The 20405-nt window shown below is 31.1% G+C and overlaps 1 protein-coding gene across 1 annotated transcript in view; it reads left to right on the top strand.

Annotated features, from left to right (window-relative positions):
- Positions 1–20405, top strand: part of LOC139484491 (arf-GAP with Rho-GAP domain, ANK repeat and PH domain-containing protein 1-like) — a 76713-nt gene that overhangs the window by 10405 nt on the left and 45903 nt on the right. Inside the window, exons 3-8 of the mRNA XM_071268223.1 lie at positions 1581–3175; positions 8969–9096; positions 11680–11723; positions 15373–15451; positions 16398–16460; positions 20278–20353. Of these exons, the coding sequence (XP_071124324.1) occupies positions 1600–3175; positions 8969–9096; positions 11680–11723; positions 15373–15451; positions 16398–16460; positions 20278–20353 (1966 nt within the window). The 5' untranslated portion in view covers positions 1581–1599. The remainder of the gene's footprint in view (positions 1–1580; positions 3176–8968; positions 9097–11679; positions 11724–15372; positions 15452–16397; positions 16461–20277; positions 20354–20405) is intronic.

Genomic DNA, 20405 nt, shown 5'->3' with positions numbered 1-20405 from the left:
TGAGAATATGAACATTGACAAACCTCACAGATGATTGAAATTTTAAAGTTAAAAAAAAGCTGTATTCACTTATAAATATATGTAGAACCATTTTTACCCCATCAAAATTGAAAGCATATTTTTTTTCATGATATAGTGAATTATAGATGACAAGATATTGTACATGGGTAAGAGAACCATGATTTCCACTGAAACCAGGCAAAAATATAAAAGACTTTCATCTACCATGTCTACATCATGTTAGTCTCTGGTGGATAATTGTCTCATTGGCAATTGTACTAAATATTCTTATATATTAATATTTTATTTTCTTGCAAGAAAAAGCAGATAGTTAAAGAGATGTTATACAAATATTTTACATGAACTACATTTGAATTTTTTTTAGACAAACTGTGCTCATAAAAAATTTCCTTAAAAAAAGATGGGCATAAATTTTTTAGGTAAATGTAATGATTTAAGAGAGTAAACCAAAGTGTTGGCCTCAGACAAAATATATGCTTAAAATTTAAAACAAGTTGGTAACAGAAAAGTTAAAATAAGGGACCAAAGACTTTCATTGGATACCAATTTTCATGTATTTCATAGATAAAGGCCTAGGTGAACCACACATTAAATTGAAAGCTTCAAAGCAGTACAATTTTGATATTTTTAGGCTTATAAGCAGACTTGAGTACAACCATGAAACCCAAATATTTACAAAATTTCAATTTTTCACCAATCCATGAAAATAAGAATCCATGCAAAATAAATTAATCCACAGTACATGAAGTTCTCATACAATGCACATATATGACATCAATTTTATTTAAGTAGGAAATGATCACACACTTCCTGATACCTGCAAAATATTGCAAAATTTAAATAAAAATATACAGATCAAATTTAAATTCTTCAGACTTATGATCTAAAATTAAATACTTTGTCAATATAAGAAGACATAGTATAAGTTTGAAGGAGGAAGTAAAGATATATGTAAAATTAATAAAAGTCTTTAAAAGCTATGTAATGTGAGGATAAAAATGGGGTAATTATCGTTGAGGGAGAAGATTTTAAGGTATATTGTGGGGACAAAGTGGGGTAATTAACCATGTGAGAGCAACAAAATTAATACAGGTAAACTGAAAATAAGATTTTAAAGGCAATTGAAATACACTGGCAAACTTTACCTGTTTTTGTTATTTTCTCTCAAAAAGACATATGAATCAAGGTTAATATATTTGAAGTGGACGTGTAAGTGTAATTGAACCAAAAAGTTGAATACCAAGTGCTCTAAGTTGATACATGTATGATATGCAATCCCTTTAAAACAATAAGATAAAAAAAAATCATATATACAATGTATTAGAAGACATTTTTTTCAATCAATGTATTTGATGATTATAGGGCTATTTGAACAGGTTCTTTTGTGATACATTTTACATATATATACCGTGATATACACATGATACAGGAAGTTACATTTGTAAGCTTAAGTCACCATCTTAGTGCAAGTGATTTCTTTAAAAAGATTATTAGAAACTAAGAAAAGTTAGAATGTCCATTGACAGAATATTTAAAAAAAAAAAATTTGATATTTTCAGATGATACTTATGAACAATAATGGCATCAGGGAATCTTAACCTTCAAGAATGGCTGAGATTACTTGACCTTGAACTATATAATGAAAAATTTGCCAGTCTGGGACTGACCACAGTAGAGCAACTTAAAGAATTTGGATTGGATGACAGCTTTCTAAATGACCTTGGCATAACAAAAATAGGTCACAAACAGCGAATTCTGAGCAGTATGTCAAAGTCATCAACCATGCCATCGAAAGAAAATGGTTCTGTCAGAGGACAGGAGCAGGAGGACGATATTTATGAAAATGTAGGTTGCCCTTCTCCACATACTGTTATAAAGAAAAAAGAAGAAAATGAAGACATTTATGTAAATTGTGCTGCTTCAAACTCAAGTGAGGATAATATATCTCTGAAATCAGTAGAAAGTGCAGATGGAGGGGAGGTAAAAAAGAAACCAGTCCCCAGGCCTCGATTATCTAAAATGAAAAAAGAACAAAAAGAAAAGTTTCTTCAGCAACAAACGCTGGATAATTTAGAATCAATTCCACAAAGTCCGCCTCCTGTTGCTTCTCCTAGGAAATGTAACTTAAACATTTTTCAATTATCTGGGGCAACGCTTGATGAATCTAATGCGGATGATTTCGACCCTTTTGCTGTGAGTCATTCTCGGAAAGAGCGTACGAAATCAACAAAAACATATTCTGATGAACTGATGAATTGTTTTACGTCCGAATCAAACATAGACAGTAGTACACCAGAAAGACCTAGAGGATTTTCAGACGCTTTTGTACACAATAACTCAGAAAGGTTGTCAGACACTTACGATGCTATTTGGGCATCATCAAATCCTACACAAAACAGTAGTGGATCTCTAATGCCCAGAAGGGCAAGTGATATGTCGCCCTTCACTCCACCATTTTTACCAGTACCCTGTGTTAAAGATACCTTTGATTTTAAAACTGACGAAAATACAAAAAACTCGGAAAATGAGTCAAGTGCGTATGAACCTGTGCATGTTAACGAAGGGAAATTATCCAGTGCCAAATCTCCAAAACATATTTATGTAAATGAGGATTCAATGAATTCAGAATCTCCGCCCCCTCCATCATTTCCGCCCCCTGAATTACCCCCTGGTGAATCTTTACCACCAGTACCGCCAAGAATTTCAAATTCAAGTAATTCGTCTGTGACCTATTCAAGTGTAAATAAAAAAAAAAGTGTTAAAAGAAATGATGATAACGAAAGTGATCCTTTATATTCAGACAAATATTTGGATAAAGGATATTTTACTTCAACCAAAATGAAAACGCTCACGTCAACTTCTGGACCAGATCCCTTCAATGGCCAAGATCCTTTCAGTGATATGGACTTTCAAAATGAATGCCACACTTTTAACCAACCTGGAGCTGACAATATATTTGACCCTGGCGCGCAGACAGAACCAGCATTTGATCCGTTTGGTATATATGAGGTTCGTGATGATTTTAATTCTGGTGATCCATTAGAGCGAGTGCCACCTGCTCCAGAGTGGCATGAGAGAGGACAGCCACCTAAAGCAGCAGTCAGCAGTAATTCAGGATATTCTCTTTATTCTCTGGCTTCACCTGTACAAAACGGTAAGACTATTGTAATATTGTATATTCTCAACATGAATTTTGTAGGCTAGTGTTTATTATTTAACAATACCACACATCTCCTTGTAGCCTCAGAGTCAGAATAATGTGTCTGGGTAATGTGGCATATTTTCTTTTAGACTATTACCTTGTGATGACATAGCTCTAGAGTTAAAAATCAGGATCAGCGTGTCTGTCTAGTACAAAGCAGGGTTAACATTCATATAAGAATACAATAACATGTTTTAGTCCTGAATATGCCTATAAATTTGTCGCTGGACTCCAGGCCTTGCATTGAACATTAAACTGTCAAGTAATTTTATCATACTGAGACTTAGAAACCAACTAATCTAAACACTAAAATTGGGCATTGAAATGATTAACATGATTAAAGCACAAATTTTATACACAATTTTGTAGTACTTCAAGTAAAGTTTTTGGACAGAGAGCCCTCAACGTTAAGCAGCCATCCATCACCATCATTATCATCAGACATCTATATTAAGCAAGCACCAATCAATCCACCGTTTTTTCATGTCATATATATATCATGTATAATAATTGATGATCTCAAATTACAATGATTAAGATAATTATATTTTTTTGAGGAGGAAATTACAATAGATCAGAGGTCAATCATAATGTAAATTACTCGATCGATCTCTCAGAATTTAAATAAGGAAGAAAATACACAACAATTAATACATATTCAATTACTACAATATTTGTTAGTTTTGTGCTGAATCCAAAATAACTCTTCCTAATGTCAACATTTTTATATATGAAAACGACATTTTTTTAGTGCAATTGATGTGAGATGATAATTATAAGTGCGACTCTATATTTACATAACGTGATATATATATATTATACATGTATACATTTTTGTACATATATCTACCCGCATATAGGATAAATTGTTTATATCAGCCGTGTGAACTATATACTTATAAACATAGATATCAGATTTATATGGAAAGTTTTATTATATGACCAAATCACCTGTGTGTTTAAGAAATTGACAATTTACTAGATGATAACAACGCAATGTACATAATCATGCTTCCTGATCAGTAATGCATTCAAATCGTTTGTAAATAAACAAAAGAGAAATTTAATTAACAATGGACGAGAAACAGAATAGCTTCGAAGAGGAAGAAACTTTTTCTGTTAGTAGTAGTGTTAGTAGCGACTACTATTCTAATTGTTCAGGTAAGGTGTAACTAAGGCTTGTGTTAAATAGTTTTTTTTTGGTAAGTATAATGTAACTCGTAATTTCGTTAAAATACGTGCAAAAAATGAAGAAAATAAATAACAAATTTCACTAAAATAAAGACTTTAGCTGGTTTTAAAGTTTTCTCCAAGTTTTCAAAACTGGCGACAAAATGTAGGGCTGGCAATTTTTCTGGGAGCCAGAGCAGCCCCTGAATATGAATACAGTATTTAAAAAATAAGATATGCCAGAATAGAATTTTGCAACTTTTAACAAAAAAAACCCCAAAAACCTGCAATATTGTTATACATGTAATAAATATAAGCAGAATTTGATTATGAAAAGGTATGTTGAAACATTTTTGTTTTCAATTGATCCTAATCAGATGATTAGATGAGAATGCAAGTGATTAGATAGGAGGGTATATATATATATATAAAGTCAATGTCCTATTAAGTGTAATATAAATCTAGATAATGTATTGTCATCTACTGTACATGTATGATGACTGTATCCCCATCCTTTCAACATTGTGGTTGTAAACTTCTACGCTGCATATTGCAGGTGCATTCAACTAAGAGCATCAGTTTTTCTCCTGGCTAACTTGCTTCCAACGCCAATACAATCTGTCATGATATAACTATTTGATTTGTTCAAATAAATGTGGAACTTTTGTAAGCCTTGAATGACAAAATGAATGACCAATTGTTTATTCATTGCAGAAACATATTCTTATTTATGTTAAGACAACTATGATGTCTCACGAATTCTACTCAATTTTTACCATACCACACAGTGAATCACCACTTAAGGTGTTGGTTCATTTGATAGAATTTCAGTTGAACAGGAACAAGTTAAAAAAAGAGGGGGGGGGGCACTTGCATCCTCTCTTACAACACCTCTTTTGTACCTGGATCATTGACCAGATTATGAAGTTGTCAAATGTACAACCTCCGTCGTGTAAGGCTTTGATATACTTTAAACAAAATGCCAACTCATATATTGTGAAATGCAAACCAATGTGAATGTACTAAATGTATATGTGATATTATGAGTAACATGCTTAATCATTTCAAGTTGAAACACTCCACATTAATTTTGGAGACAAGAAAAAATGAAAAAAATAATTGGTTTTATACATATTCGCTTCTAGTTCAAGAAGTTTAAAAAAAAAATTTCAATCTGAAGTTGATACAAACGCCATTGTTGATACAGTGTATCTGAATATTAAAAGTCAAACTTCGCAAGGAATCCTCACAGACAAGCCTTATAATGCTTAAGGACAAACTTCAATTCAAAAAGCGTAAATTTATGACTTGGATGGGAGGTTGTCACATTGACACTCATACCACATCTTATAACTATGTGTAGGGTACTAAATATATTAGGCTTTCAAACACCAACTTAAACTATACTGGTTAATCGGTTGAAAGATTATCTGAGTAACCGGTTAGGCAATAGTGTACAATTTGACAACACTAGTTACTTATAACGCATGACAAGAAAAAGACAAATTGACTAATACTAGTACACAAGACACAACATAAAAAACGAACCACTAAGCAACACGACCTTCACATAAATCTGAAGGTGATCTCAGGTGCTCAAACCTTTACTTTACTTGTCAAGGTTAATAAACTAATGACCTTATGTAATGTGATAGTTAGATGCTCTTCCTGATGCAGATAGATTTACTGTGAAACCTATCATAACTTTGGAAATGTAATTATGAATATTATAAATCTACAAAGTCAATGGTTTCAACACATTTCTTAAGAAATTAATTAGATATAAGAAGATGTGGTATGAGTTCCAATGAGACAATTCTCCTTCCAAGTCACAATTTATAATTTTAAGTACTGTTAAACCATTTTCATTATCATCATTATCAGAGTAGGTCTTCAACACAGAGACTTGGGTCACATGGTACAGCAAGCTTAAAGAGCACCAAAAATGACTTGTGTGAAACCATTTAAGATGGTACCTAACACTACAGGGAGATATACTCTGTAAAGTCAGCTAAACGTTTTAATGTAACATTGTGTTGTAAAAAAGAATATTAAGCTTCTCAATGATCATGCAAAATTGGTGTTTGTCAAACTGCTATATAACCAGTGTAATGTTTCTGACAAAACAGTTGGTTCAAAATTTTTGAAATTTTTATATTTTTGTTAAAGGGTCGTCAAAGTAAATACTTTGACAAAATTTTGTAATAATTAAACGAGCCAAATTAATTTTAGTGAAAGTGTTGGGTACCACCTTAAACAGGAAAACCAACGATCTAATTTATATAAAAAAGTGAGAAACACTTATGAACCACATCAACAAACGTCAACCACTGAACTTGTCTGTATCTATGAATGTCTTTATAAATTAAAAAAAGGCTGTTTCATCAACTTATTTGGTAAATATTATTAAACCCCAGATGCATGTCGCCAGAACATGCAGAAGGGACACGATTTCTTTTCTCCAGAAATTGTAAAAAACTTCTGAAATGAACAAAAAATGTAATGAATGTAAAGCTTCTGCTGTTGTTTTTTTTATTTTTTTATTTTTTTTTATTTTATTTTTTTAATTTTTTTTCTATGGTCGGGTTGTTGTCTCTTTGGCACATTCCCCATTTCCATTCTCAATTTTACTTCTTAGACCAAAAACTATAGTTTTAGTACACATCACACTGTGATAGAATTATGTATAAAAAGTTTATTTAATAGTTTTGTTTTCTACTTTCTATCAAGGATGGTTTTACAGTACATGTATTATCTTCCTGTTATAAGATATATACAACACATAAGTTGACATATATAGTACTTAAGGTCACATGGCATCTTGTATATATCTGTAATGAAATCTATACTCCGGAAGGAATATCACTTTTAATTTTAAATTGATTATAACATCAGATTGACTTACAATATTAGAATAAGGAGATGTGGTATAATTGATAATAATCAAGACTTTTACAAGTTTTGGTTGGATTGTCATGGTTGTTGTCTATTGTTTTCTCTTTGACATATATATTCCCCATTTCCATTCTGAATTTGACACTATTCACCATATATAGTTCAAATAAGCAGATATAAGAAATATAGGTCACTGTATGGCCTTCAACAATGAGAAAAAAACATAGCCTAGACATGAAAAGAAACCTTAACAAATCAAACGAAAAAAACTAAACACAATATTTATAACTTAACAATTTACAAAAAGTAAATATGACAGATATGAAACAAAGGTTCTGGACTTGGGACATACAAATAAAGAATGTGGTCATATAATAACTTTGTAGATATTCTATGTTCTATATAAAAAAAAACAAATATATCTAGAAAAAAAAAGTATTAAAATGAAGCTTTTGGAAGAAAAAGGTCGTTGCTTCTTCAACTTGGTGTACAATGGCGTAAGCAGTCTTTTTGTTAAACATTTCAACACTCGTCCCCCACTCAGGGATTTTTGATTGAATTATCTTGCATGATCTGTACATGTCAGATTGATAGAATAATGCAACATATATAGCAATAAAACAATAATAAAACTGAGGATAAATCTTAACAAATTGTCATGTCAATTCAGATGCATTCGTGTCAAGAAAGGTTTGCTACCCTGTGTTTACATGTACATGTTGATTGGGACATATTTTTTATTAGCTAATCATTAGGTTATATATGTTTGATTAAACATATGTACACAAATAATACATGTACTCGTTATCTCCTAAAGTTTACCTATGCAATTTATGTTAAACAATATGCAATAAATAACATGCATATTAAATAACTTAAGTCATGATTTATACTACTGTCTACTAATCCAATTTATGGTTATTATCAGCTTATGATTATAAAAAATATAAGGGGCATATGGTAAAATATGAACTGGGCAAATGGATTGGACCTGGACTGGAGACTTCTGATAAAACTTCATGTCAACTACAAAAGCTACATGATTTTAAGAGATTCCTTATACATGTATTTATTATTTGATGTTACTCAACTTAAATGTTTTTTAAAAAAGACAACTTATATATAATTAAATATAAAAATAGAAGATGTGGTTCAGTAGTGGAACATGTGGAATTAAATCATAGTCAAGGTTTCTCTCTGACAGTGTTTGTTCAATGTATCAGAGATGAAACCAGTCATTGCTCACCTTTTTGCAACACTTAATCATTAAAAATTTTTGATGCTTTTGAAATTTCTTACACAAAACAATGTTAGATGTCAGTGTTTTTGTTTCAACATGAAATGTGATTTTCATTTTCTGTTAATTCACTGTTTATCAATGTTTATAAAATGTTGATCATGAATAATTCAAAATACTAATTTTTTTTTCTACCCTTGGATTAAGATAACACTTTTTGTACCTAATTAGCCATATTTGACACAACTTGTAATTTTGTTTTTTTAAGTACTTATTACATCAGCCATTTTGTCAGCTTCAACTATTTTGCTTCAGGCGTTACCAATGTCAGTCTCCGAAAACTAAACATGTCTCTTGGTGTACCAAATTATATATCTAGTACGTTTACAGTATCTTAAAAAAGTTTTTTGACATCAGTTTAATGTGTTCTGATTATTTTTCAGACAACAGTTCAGATGAACAAACATCAGACGGGGATTTATCTGACCCCAGTAGTCCTGAGGATTTGATACCAGGGGCAACAGGACCCATAAATCCTTCAGTTGATATTGTACCGTCATCTCCTTCACCAGTAAGTAATATACATGTTACAGGGCCCTTCACCAGTAAGTAATATACATGTTACAGGGCCCCTCACCAGTAAGTAATATACATGTTACAGGACTGTATCAGAGATTCAAAAAAAATGACTTAAGGTGGTACCCAACACTTTACTAAAATCAATTTGGCTCGTTTAATTTTCATAAAATTTTGTCAAAGTAGACTTTAATGAAAATATAAAAATTTTAAAAATTTTGAACCAACCATTTTGTCAGAAAAAATACACTGGTTAATATAGCAATTTGACAAACACCAATGTTGATCATTGAGAAGCTTAATATTCCTTTTACAACACAAAGTAATTAAAACGTTTAGCTGACTTTACAGAGTTATCTCCCTGTAGTGTTAGGTACCACCTTAAGATACCGAATGAATATCATAACTCAGTAGTCAATAGTCGATGAAAAACGCCATGGCAAAAAAAAAGAAAAAGGGAAATGTCATTCAGTACAAGTTTGGGAAAAATAGTCCTCAATGTATGTTATATCTCCTGCTGAACAATAATCAATCAATCAAAGTATATATGCCTGATTAGAAAGTAAGTAAATTTTATTTAGAGTCGGCATATATATACATAATAACAGACAAAACATTAGCTCTGGTGACCTCTATAACCGACTAAAACCACTAGAAACACATTTAATTTCATTATTTTTCTTTTAAAATTAAAGAATGCTAAAGAACGTTAACTTAAAACCCCTATCATAATTTATGACTTTGAAGGGTCATTAGATGTCAAGGAATATTGACAGAATTTCTTACAATCAGGAAAAGTGCAAGGAGGAAGGTCATTCAATATGCATGTATGTTATTAGGGGAAAACATCATTATTTCTTAAGCATGTTGTCTCATGAGGAAATTATAAAAATAAAATTGGTCTGGGAGTTTGTATTAAAAAACCTTGTAATATTTATATGATGTTTACATTCAAACATTATACAAATGTTATTTGACTCTATTAAATAGATTCTTTGAATACATTTTTATAGTTCTTTAGTTCTTTATCATATAAAAAGTTCGTTTTATCCACAATTATAAAAGGAAGGACAATAAAATAAAATGTCTGTCCTTATAGTATGTGTTTTTTTTTTCTTAATGACTATGACTATCTCATCGAATTATACCCAATAGCTCCTTTTGTTCATACACTGTATTTCAATATGGATGAGACTTTATAGATAATTAATTTGTGCTAGCCTCAAGTCCAGTGGCAAATATTTCATAGTTTTCATGAGAACAAAATTAATCATAAGTCAAACATTGAAGACATTATTGTAGTAAAGCTACAGACTGTAGACAGTATGTCTGCATTACATGGTATATAGAGCACTGAATAAATAAAAGACTGGATATAATGTTTCTATTTTAAAAAAATTTCTTTCCTGAAAATGATCAATATATATATATATATATGAAATGGCTGATAACACTTTTAAAAATACTTAGATTGACCCAGAATTCACTCGAGATTATTTTAATTATTTTTGGCGAGATATATCTTAATAACCGGAGGAAGTAATTGTTTTAATGTGGTTGAAATGAGGATGTACAGAAATAAGGCAATAAATCTCAAAATAAATCCCGTAACACTTTGTGAATTGAAAAAAAATAAATACTTGTACTTATAGTCATAGTTTCACTGGGTCAATGCCACTGATGGTGGACGTTTAGTCCCCGAGGGTATCACCAGCCCAGTAGTCAACACTTTGGTGTTGACATGAATATCAATAATGTGGTCATTTTAATAAATTTCCTGTGACAAAACTTTGAATTTTTCAAAAACTAAGGATTTTCTTATTCCAGGCATAGATTACCTTAGCCATATTTGGCACAACTTTTTGGAATTTTGGATCCTCAGTGCTCTTCAACTTTTGTACTTGTTTGGCTTTATAAAAATTTTGATATGAGCGTCACTGGTGGGTCTTGTGAAGACGAAACGCGCGTCTGGCGTACTAAATTATAATCCTGGTACCTTTGATAACTATTTCCCTATAGCTATCTTCCATATTTTGTATGTCTAAATGGCTACCCTTAAGTTGTTAATTGCTACTTGAGCTGCGTCGAATACACATATAGAGATCAACCTTATCATGCTTAAGCAAATAAATATCAAAACATATATTTGTTTAGGGGCCAGCTGAAGGACGCCTCCGGGTGCGAGAATTTCTCGTTGCATTGAAGACCTGTTGGTGACCTTCTGCTGTTGTCTACTCTATGGTTGGGTTGTTGTCTCTTTGGCACATTCCCCATTTCCTTTCTCAATTTGATCTTTTTACCTCTTTTAGGTTGCAAAAATCTTCATGCAAAGACTTTTGCTATGATTGCCAAATGACACAAAAATTAAAAACTATAAAAAGCTAAATAAAAGTTTCTGAATACAAATACATGTATGTATAAAGGACAACAATTCTATATATATATAAATATTAAATATTGAATATTATACATAAATATACAGAGATGTTTATCCTTCCTAATCTCATAACAGGATGTTTATAAATTAGATGAAAAAATTACAAAAAAATATTTTAATTAATAATTATTTACATTACAGAGAAAAGCTAAACAGAAATCTGGATATTTATGGAAACAGGGCGGGTATGTAGAGTGTTACTATGGAAACATAATGTATTTGACTTTTAAGAGGTACCAGTTATACCAGTTGTGAAAGTCGTTTTATTTGATTGATGTTTGAAATACACATTTGTAACCTATATTTGAAATTATCATTCATATTTTGTTTGTTTGCCAGGAAGTAGGAAGAAATATTTTACCTGCAATTAACATGATTAAGGAAATAGATTGCAATTGCAACACAAAAAAAAGAGTTTAATTAAGTACAGATAAGTGAATAATAAAGTACTAGTTGTTTTAAATTATGTTCCAAAAGTTATGTCCTAAAAAATCTCAGGAAAAAAGGGGGACTTCACAACTACTTCCAGTTGATATTTTATCTAAAACCTTAAGGATGACATTTTAAACACAGAAAGTCAAGTCTTTTATTTGCTAATGAGACTGGAACCCTTAGTTTGAAGGTCAAGGTCACAAGTCACAAGTTTTTACGTTGCAGATTGTAATTGTTTGAAAAAAACATTTTAGCCTTGGACATTAAGGACCACTTGAGCTAATAGCTAAAATATTGTATGGTTGTTTACCATAAATAGTAAATGTGTCACAAACATGATTATAATCTGTTGTATTCAATTAAAAATGTACATGAACCCAAGGAGGAACTTTGAAAATGTGATTCCCTATATAATCAACCAATTTTTTTCCCTAAAAGGGGGGCCTTGGCCTCCTGAAACACCCTCTAAATCTGCCTCTGCTTCATAAATTTCAACTTATACAGAATAATAATTCACATATGGTGGCAAATTTAATGTGCTTTCCAAGGGTCCATAAGAAGGTGGATGATTGCCAATGTAGATGTAAACAAAATAAACTATATACCATGTATACTGTTGATTCATTTATTTTCGAGGGTATCAATTTTCGTGGATTGCTGAAAACTTACATATTCGTGGATATTTGCCTTCGTGGTTTTGCCAATCTCTGCATACAAAACCTATTGAAAATATGTTAATTGCTAAACATTTAGAATTTGTGTTTCACCTGTACACAAGAAACCCACGAAAAATTGGTATCCAATGAAAAATGATAAATCCACAGTATTAGACATTGGATAATCTTTAACTTTCACTTTCATGTCTGTTTTCAGGAAACAACCCAAATGAATTTAACATTCGAATAAGACATAATGCTGGATACAATCAGTGGCGGATCCAGGAGGAGGGTTCCAAGGTTGGAACCCCCTTTTTTGGGGAGGATCAATGCAGTTGAATAGGGACATATAGTTGGAACCCCCCTTTTAAAATGACAATTGTTTGGTTTAAGTTACTGTGCTTATCTGGTAACCTTTGTGGTATCATAATAGCAATGGCTAAAACAGTTTACCAAATTGCAGTTAGATTTCTTCTCCAACTAACTGATCAAATGGTAAATTAGTTTAGCTGATTGGTCAAGTGAAAGGTTGTTAGTATGTAGTGAGTGCTGTGAAATAAAATTTATTACTTACCATCCAGTTCCAGTTAGATGATGACTTTAGTCATGAATTCCAAACAAAATAATGAATTACTTTAATATATATGAGTCAATGATTTAGAAGGTCTAACCTTTGACATGAAAATATTCATCATAAATAGATTTAAAAAAATAATAGTTCAGAACTTGTTTTGTAGGTCCATATTTTATAGCTTTGTAATCTAAGATGAAGTATATGTGTAATTGTGATTTGGATAAATGTTTTATAAGAATTACTGATCTACTGGCATTAAGGGGAAGTAATTTTTTTTATTTGGTCATGATATATTAAAAAATTAAAAAATAATACCAGGCTTATGATTTTGCTTACAGAAGAACCATCATTACAACTTGAATACAAAAAAAAAAAGAAATGCAAAATTAGTACAAAGTTTAAGAGCATTGAGAAATTACGAAAGTTTTTGACAAATAATGTGCGTTATCTAATTCTGGATGGTAGAAACTCATTAGTACTAAATTGAATAATTCAACGTTTTGCAAAACTGTTAATTATAATTTTACCATATCAAAAAAAAAATCATGTCAATATAGAATTGCTGACTTTGGGCAGGTGATACCTATGTAGGAATTTGTATGATTTATAGAACTTTGAATGTGTTCCACAAAATAATTTGAACATTTCTTTTTTCAAAATTTTCATCATCTTAAAAATAAATTTTAGTTTTCTTTCAAGAACAAAGGATAATAGTTTAATAGTCAGGGAAATAATGTTACAAACAAATTAATTATAAAATGAGGGAAGTTGATATTTGTTGGATAGGACAATAATTTGCTGATTTTATGGTAATTTGAATTATTTCCCTTTAATAGTAGAAGATTAAAAAAAATGCTTTTGAAAAAATGTTCAAATTACAATTATGCACAACTTGCTGTCATTGGCTGTAGGAATACAGAGCTATAAATTATGAACTTACAAAACAAGTTTTGAACTAATTTTCAATTAGATCTATTTTATGATAGAAGTTTTCATGTCTCAGTTAGACCTTCCAAATCAATGGCTTATATTATCGTAAGTCTTCATTTCGTTTGAACTTAATAACAAAAACATCATCTAACTGAAACTGGATGGTAAGCAATGAATTTAATTTCACAGAACTCACTTCATACTATATACCTTTCACTTAAGCAATCTGCTAAAATATTTTACCAGTTAATCAGTTAGTTGGAGAAGAAATCTAACGGCAATTTGGTAAACTGTTTTAGCCATTGCTAATGTGATACCACAAAGGTGACAGGATAAGCACAGTAAATGAAATGAATCTAAAGATTTCTATTACTAGATTTATTTCACTTGACTGGGCGGAGTTTAAGAAGTTGGCTCATTTAAGACTAGTCCATCTAATTAGACAGTAGTTTTGGGATAAGCTCATCAATGAAGTGTCCAGTTATTCGTCTCATGTCATACACTCAGTTCTTTTGTATATGCATTTTGTGACACTGATTAGTGATTATAATTCCATTATAATTATAACGGCAATCATCCTTATCATACACATCTTCAAATAGACTGTCCTTATGCAAATTAAAACATAAGCTCCGCCCGATCAGTTGAATTAACATTGGTATTATCTGACGCTAATGCAAAATACTATGGATTCGTTATTATTATTATATATTAGTTGGATACTAGTTTTCGTGGGAACAGGTGAACCAGGGATCTAAATGTTTAACACATACTAAATTTTCAATAGGCTTGTATGCATACTTCAGCAAAACCACCAAATTAAATATCCATGAACATGTAAGTTTTCTCAATCCATTAAAATTGGTACTCACGAAAATAAATGGTACTCACGTAAATTTGAATCTACTGTAGGTGAAATATGAATACACTGTCTCTGAAGAGATTGCCTTTATAAGTTGACCAGCAAGTCTTTGAGAGCTTACTGTGGATTCATTGATTTTCATGAGTATCAATTTTCGTGGATTGCTGAAAACTTGCATTTTCGTGGACATTTGATTTTGTGGTTTTGTCGATCTCTGTATGCAAAGCCTATTTGAAATATGTTATTTGTTGAACATTAGAATTCATGGTTCACCTGTACCCACGAAATCAACAAAAATTGGTATCCAACGAATAATAGTGAATCCACAGTATTCTGTGAATGAGTACATATTTAACATATTTATATTTTTTTTTTTTTAGAGTGAAAGCAAATCGAGGTTGGAGAAGACGTTGGGTTGTATTTGATGGGAAGACACTCAGATATTATCCTAATCATAAGGTAAAGAAGAAATATTAGAAGGATTCTGATAATAAGTTTTGATCAACTATAAAAGTAAATACTTAAATTGACATAAATGAGGAAATCATACATGGTTGGATTTTGATGAAACATTTCTTAAGTATGATTTTACTAGTTTATTAAGTCATGGATAGAAACTTTTTGATTTTCCTGAAACATATTTTTGGAGTTGAGGACGTCCATAGGTTAATAATTGAAGTCTACATTGTATACTTTCTACATGTTCTATTTAATCTGCGTCAGTTAGAAATGGACCTTATGCAATTAAATATATCACATCAATACATCTGTTATCCTATTTCTGGTGGAAAAAACTCAACGGAAAAACATTAAAGAGAGGCGAAAGATACCAGAGAAACATTCAAACACCATGGTTAAAAAAAAAACACGATAGTACACAAAACACAATATGGAAAACTTTAGACTGAGCAACATGAAAATGTTTGAAAAAGTTGTTACGAAACAGTCCAAAATCTATCTTTTATTTTGTATTTGAATATTCCAAAATCTATCTTTTATTCTGTACTTGAATGTTCCAGAATCAATCGAAGTCTGATACATGTACATGTATTACGTGCACTTGAATAAGGGTGACTTCTATAAAAAAACAGCTCATTTTATTATACTACTATCATGACTACTGTAAATTCAGAAATTATTGCGAGGTTTTTATTATTGCGAATAATGCGACTGAGTTGTAAACGCAATAATTAAAACTCGCATTTTGTAATATTTGAACTGACTTAAGCATGACTTTTCTCAAAATCGTAAAAATTAAAATCGCATTCAAGTGTAAAATGACAAAATTGCAATAATAAATGCACGCAATAATTTCTGAATTTACAGTATATGACTATTGTCTTTATTTATGATAGTTATTTCTTGATAGAAAATGTTTATATTCATTAATTTTCTTTTTTTGTAGTCACAGATATCTAAGAGAATAATTCCACTGGCTTGTATGAACAGAGTTGAAGTTTGTGTAAAGGTATGATGGCAAATTGTGTTTTCACTATACTCTATAGCTTTAAAAAATTACAGGAAGACTTCAGATGCTGGATATTCTTGGTTTGTTGCAGACCCTTTGATGGCCTTGGGCGTTTGTTGTGTGCTTTGGTTGGTTTGTGGTCTCTTTGGTACATTATATATTTTGATGCCCCAGTTATTATGCCCCATTAATGGCCATAATGTTTTCTAGTCTGTGCTTGCATTCGTCTGTCCGTTGGTCCGTTGGTCCAGCTTCAGGCTAAAGTTTTGGTCAAAGTTTTTGGTTGAGGTAGTTTTTGATGAAGATGAAGTCCAATCAACTTTAAACTTAGTATACATGTTCCTTATGATATGATCTTTCTAATTTCAATTCCGAAGTAGAGTTTTACCCCATGTTTACTGTCCACTGAACATAGAAAATGATAAAGCAGATGGGGCATCTGTGTACTTGTGACACATTCTTGTTTTACCTGTTTTCATTCTCAATTTTATACCATGTTTTTGTTGAAGCTTATGTTTAATCATTTATTGTCTTTGCATTGTTAATGAGGAACTTGATGATAAAGCCTTGAATCAGTGGAGCAGGCTTCTTTCTTCTGGTCTGTGCATCCATCCATTCATCCTTCTGTCCCTCTTCAGGTTAAAGATTTTGGTCAGGGTAGTTTTTGATGCAGTTAAAGTCTAATCAACTTGAATTAGTACACCTGCTCCTTATGATATGATCTTTTTAATTTTAATGTCAAATTAGAGTTTGACCCCTGAACATAGAAAATTATAGTGCAAGTGGGTCATTCAACTACTATGGACACATTTTTATTCTATAACATTTTGAATTAGAAAAAAATATTAAAAAGAGTTCAGGATTGAGGGGGGATAGGACCTTTATCAGGACTTCGGGATCAAGTGTTTTTAAGCTTAGGATTTCAGGATTGACCCTTTCTGGATCCTGGAATTCTTTTTTCGAATTTCAGGAAGGCTGGATTTAAATTTGTTTAGATTCAGGACCTCTGGATTTGTTTTTTTAAGCCTGGGATTTTGGGATCAGGACCCCTCCTACCCACCTCACTATTATATAATTTTATATAATTCGAAGAGGCTATGGTTATCCATGTGCTTTTCTGGATTAACCCTCATCATTTAATCTTAATCTCAAACATTCAGAAAATGTATATATGTACATATTAAAGTTAATACAAAGAGCTATGTGATTTAAAAGCCCAATTCATTAGAGGTCAACTGCAGATTTTGTACCATAGTTTCTTAACATCTTGGTATACTGTAAACCAACTTAATTTCGTGAGCGATTAATTTTTGCGACTTTCGCGAGTAGAAAAATAACGCGAAATTAAATCGTCGCGAATATATGTATAACTTGGATCTTTGCTTATTAAACTATATCAAGTTAACTAGAAAATCGCGAAATTAAATCGCCATGAAGTAGACTATCTGGAGATAAACACGAAATAAAGTATCCGCGAAAATAAGTTGGTTTACAGTATACATGAAGAACATGATACATAACTTTTTTTCATTCCTATGACTCATTTAAGGTGGTACCCAACACTTTCACTAAAATTAATTTGGCTCGTTTAATTTTCATAAAATTTTGACAAAGTATTTACTTTGACCCTTTTACAAAAATATAAAAAATTAAAATAATTTGAACCAAGCATTTTATCAGAAAAATTACACTGGTTATATAGCAGTTTGACAAACACTAATTTTGATCATTGAGAAGCTTTATATTGCCTTCACAACGCAACGTAACTAAAACGTTAAGCTGATATTACAGAGTTATCTCCCTGTAGTGTTAGGTACCACCTTAACAAAAAGATCTTACAAAAAAACATATTTAAAAGTCATTAACAATTCAGTATAACCTACGATCATTTTTGTCGTAATTTTTTTTATGTGAACTGAGCTCCTGGACCTCATAGTATTACTGGCATATTATGGACCTCTGACATTATTATAGAACTAATATTCCTTTAGGTAACCAAAATCATGCAGTTTGCAATGGTAAATTATTCTAATTAGCATGATTTTAATTATGATATAATTGTAAACCAATTAATTTTATTTATACATTTTTATGATTATGAAAAAAGAGAAAATGTAAACTTGTTGCAAATATTTCAAATGACAAGGTTCTTTTCCTAGTAGAAAATTGTGACAAAAATAAATTGCTGCAAACTCAATTTAAAGAGGCTAGAAAAATAGTTGGTTTACAATATGTTGTCTGCTTGTACATATATAGAACACTGTAATAAGATCATTTTTCTTAAAAATGAATTCAAATGTTTTTAATTTTTTTGAAGAATCTTATTATACCCCACGCAACGAAGTTGCGCAGGGTATAATGTTTTTGACCCGTCCGTCCGTCCGTCAGTCCGTCCGTCCGTCAGTCCGTCCGTCCGTCCGTCCGTCAGTCCTGTTTCTTGTCATCGCAACTCCTCTCAAACCACACAACAGAATTTCACGAAACCTTTTCAGATAATAAGGACATACTATGTAGTTGTGCATATCGACGGGAAATTGCGATTCAATTTTTTTTCTAGGAGTTACGCCCCTTTGAACTTGTTTACTTTAATGTACTACTGCAACAGTTTGTCATCGCAACTCCTCTCAAACCACACAACAGAATTTCACGAAACCTTTTCAGATAATAAGGACATACTATGTAGTTGTGCATATCGACGGGAAATTGCGATTCAATTTTTTTTCTAGGAGTTACGCCCCTTTGAACTTATTTACTTTAATGTACTACTGCAACAGTTTGTCATCGCAACTCCTCTCAAACCACACAACAGAATTTCATGAAACTTTGTAGATAATAAGGACATACTATGTATATTGACAGGAAATTATTATTCAATATTTTTTCTTATACAATTTTTTTTTCTTATACTTAATTAATTTCTCCAATGACAATGTGGGGACGTGGGGTATGTGAGCGTGCTCACTAAGGTTCTTTAATTTATTCTTATTATTGATGTATCACATTTTTGCATCTTGTCTTTCATAATTGCTATATCATTCAATTTCTAGGATTTTCTCAGTGTGACAGGTCACTTATAAAAATGAAAAAAAAATTCTACAAAATATATTTAAAAGTTTCTATCACTCTTGTAGATTTGTATCAAACTTTAAAAAACCTTTTAAGATACAAAAATATGAAGTAAACACAAATAACAATAGTTCACTGCATGGTCATGACTTTAATAATATTATTTTATAGGAGATATGTATGAACCAGCATGAGTTTGCAGATTTTTTTTAAATTATTTTTGTTTCCTTCAAACATTTTATTTTAGAATATTTTCACTCCTTACTGTTTCTTATATCATTGAAAGTCATCTGACCTGATGTCATATTTTTATGCCCCTGCCGTAGCAGAGGGGGCATTAAGTTTAACCCATGTCCACCTGTACGTCAAGCATCCTTAAAGTAATATATATGTACTTAGAACTTAACCAGCAAGTCAACTTCAGCAATAAGCTTAAGATGACGTAACCTTAGGTGAAATAAAACAAAGAGAAAACATTTGGTTTAAGGTTTCTCAGCTGTTTGCACCATTTATTTATAATTTAAACATTTGTCTCAAATTTTGTACTTTATAAAGATAAATGATTATAGATACCAGGATTGCAATTTATTTATAAAGGTACCACTGCAGTAATTTTTACAAGATACTTGTTTAAATAGAAAATGAAATCTGAAAAAAATGTGGACAAATTGATTCCAGTATTTATTCCTTGCTTCAATCTTATTTTTATAGCTATAGATATTTTATTTGGCAAATTTTATATCTTTTGCAGGATAAAAATGCAGATCGGTTCAAGTTCAACCTAATTAACCAGAACAGAACATTCTTATTTGCAGCAGAAACTTTGAGTAAGATATAATTACTGTTAAAATGAAGATATATTTATAAAAAAAATTAGAG

This window comes from Mytilus edulis, chromosome 8 (assembly GCF_963676685.1).
Source record: "Mytilus edulis chromosome 8, xbMytEdul2.2, whole genome shotgun sequence".
Lineage (NCBI taxonomy): Eukaryota > Metazoa > Mollusca > Bivalvia > Mytilida > Mytilidae > Mytilus > Mytilus edulis.
The sequence above is the reverse complement of the archived record's forward strand: the minus strand, read 5'-3'. Positions and strand labels throughout refer to the sequence as shown.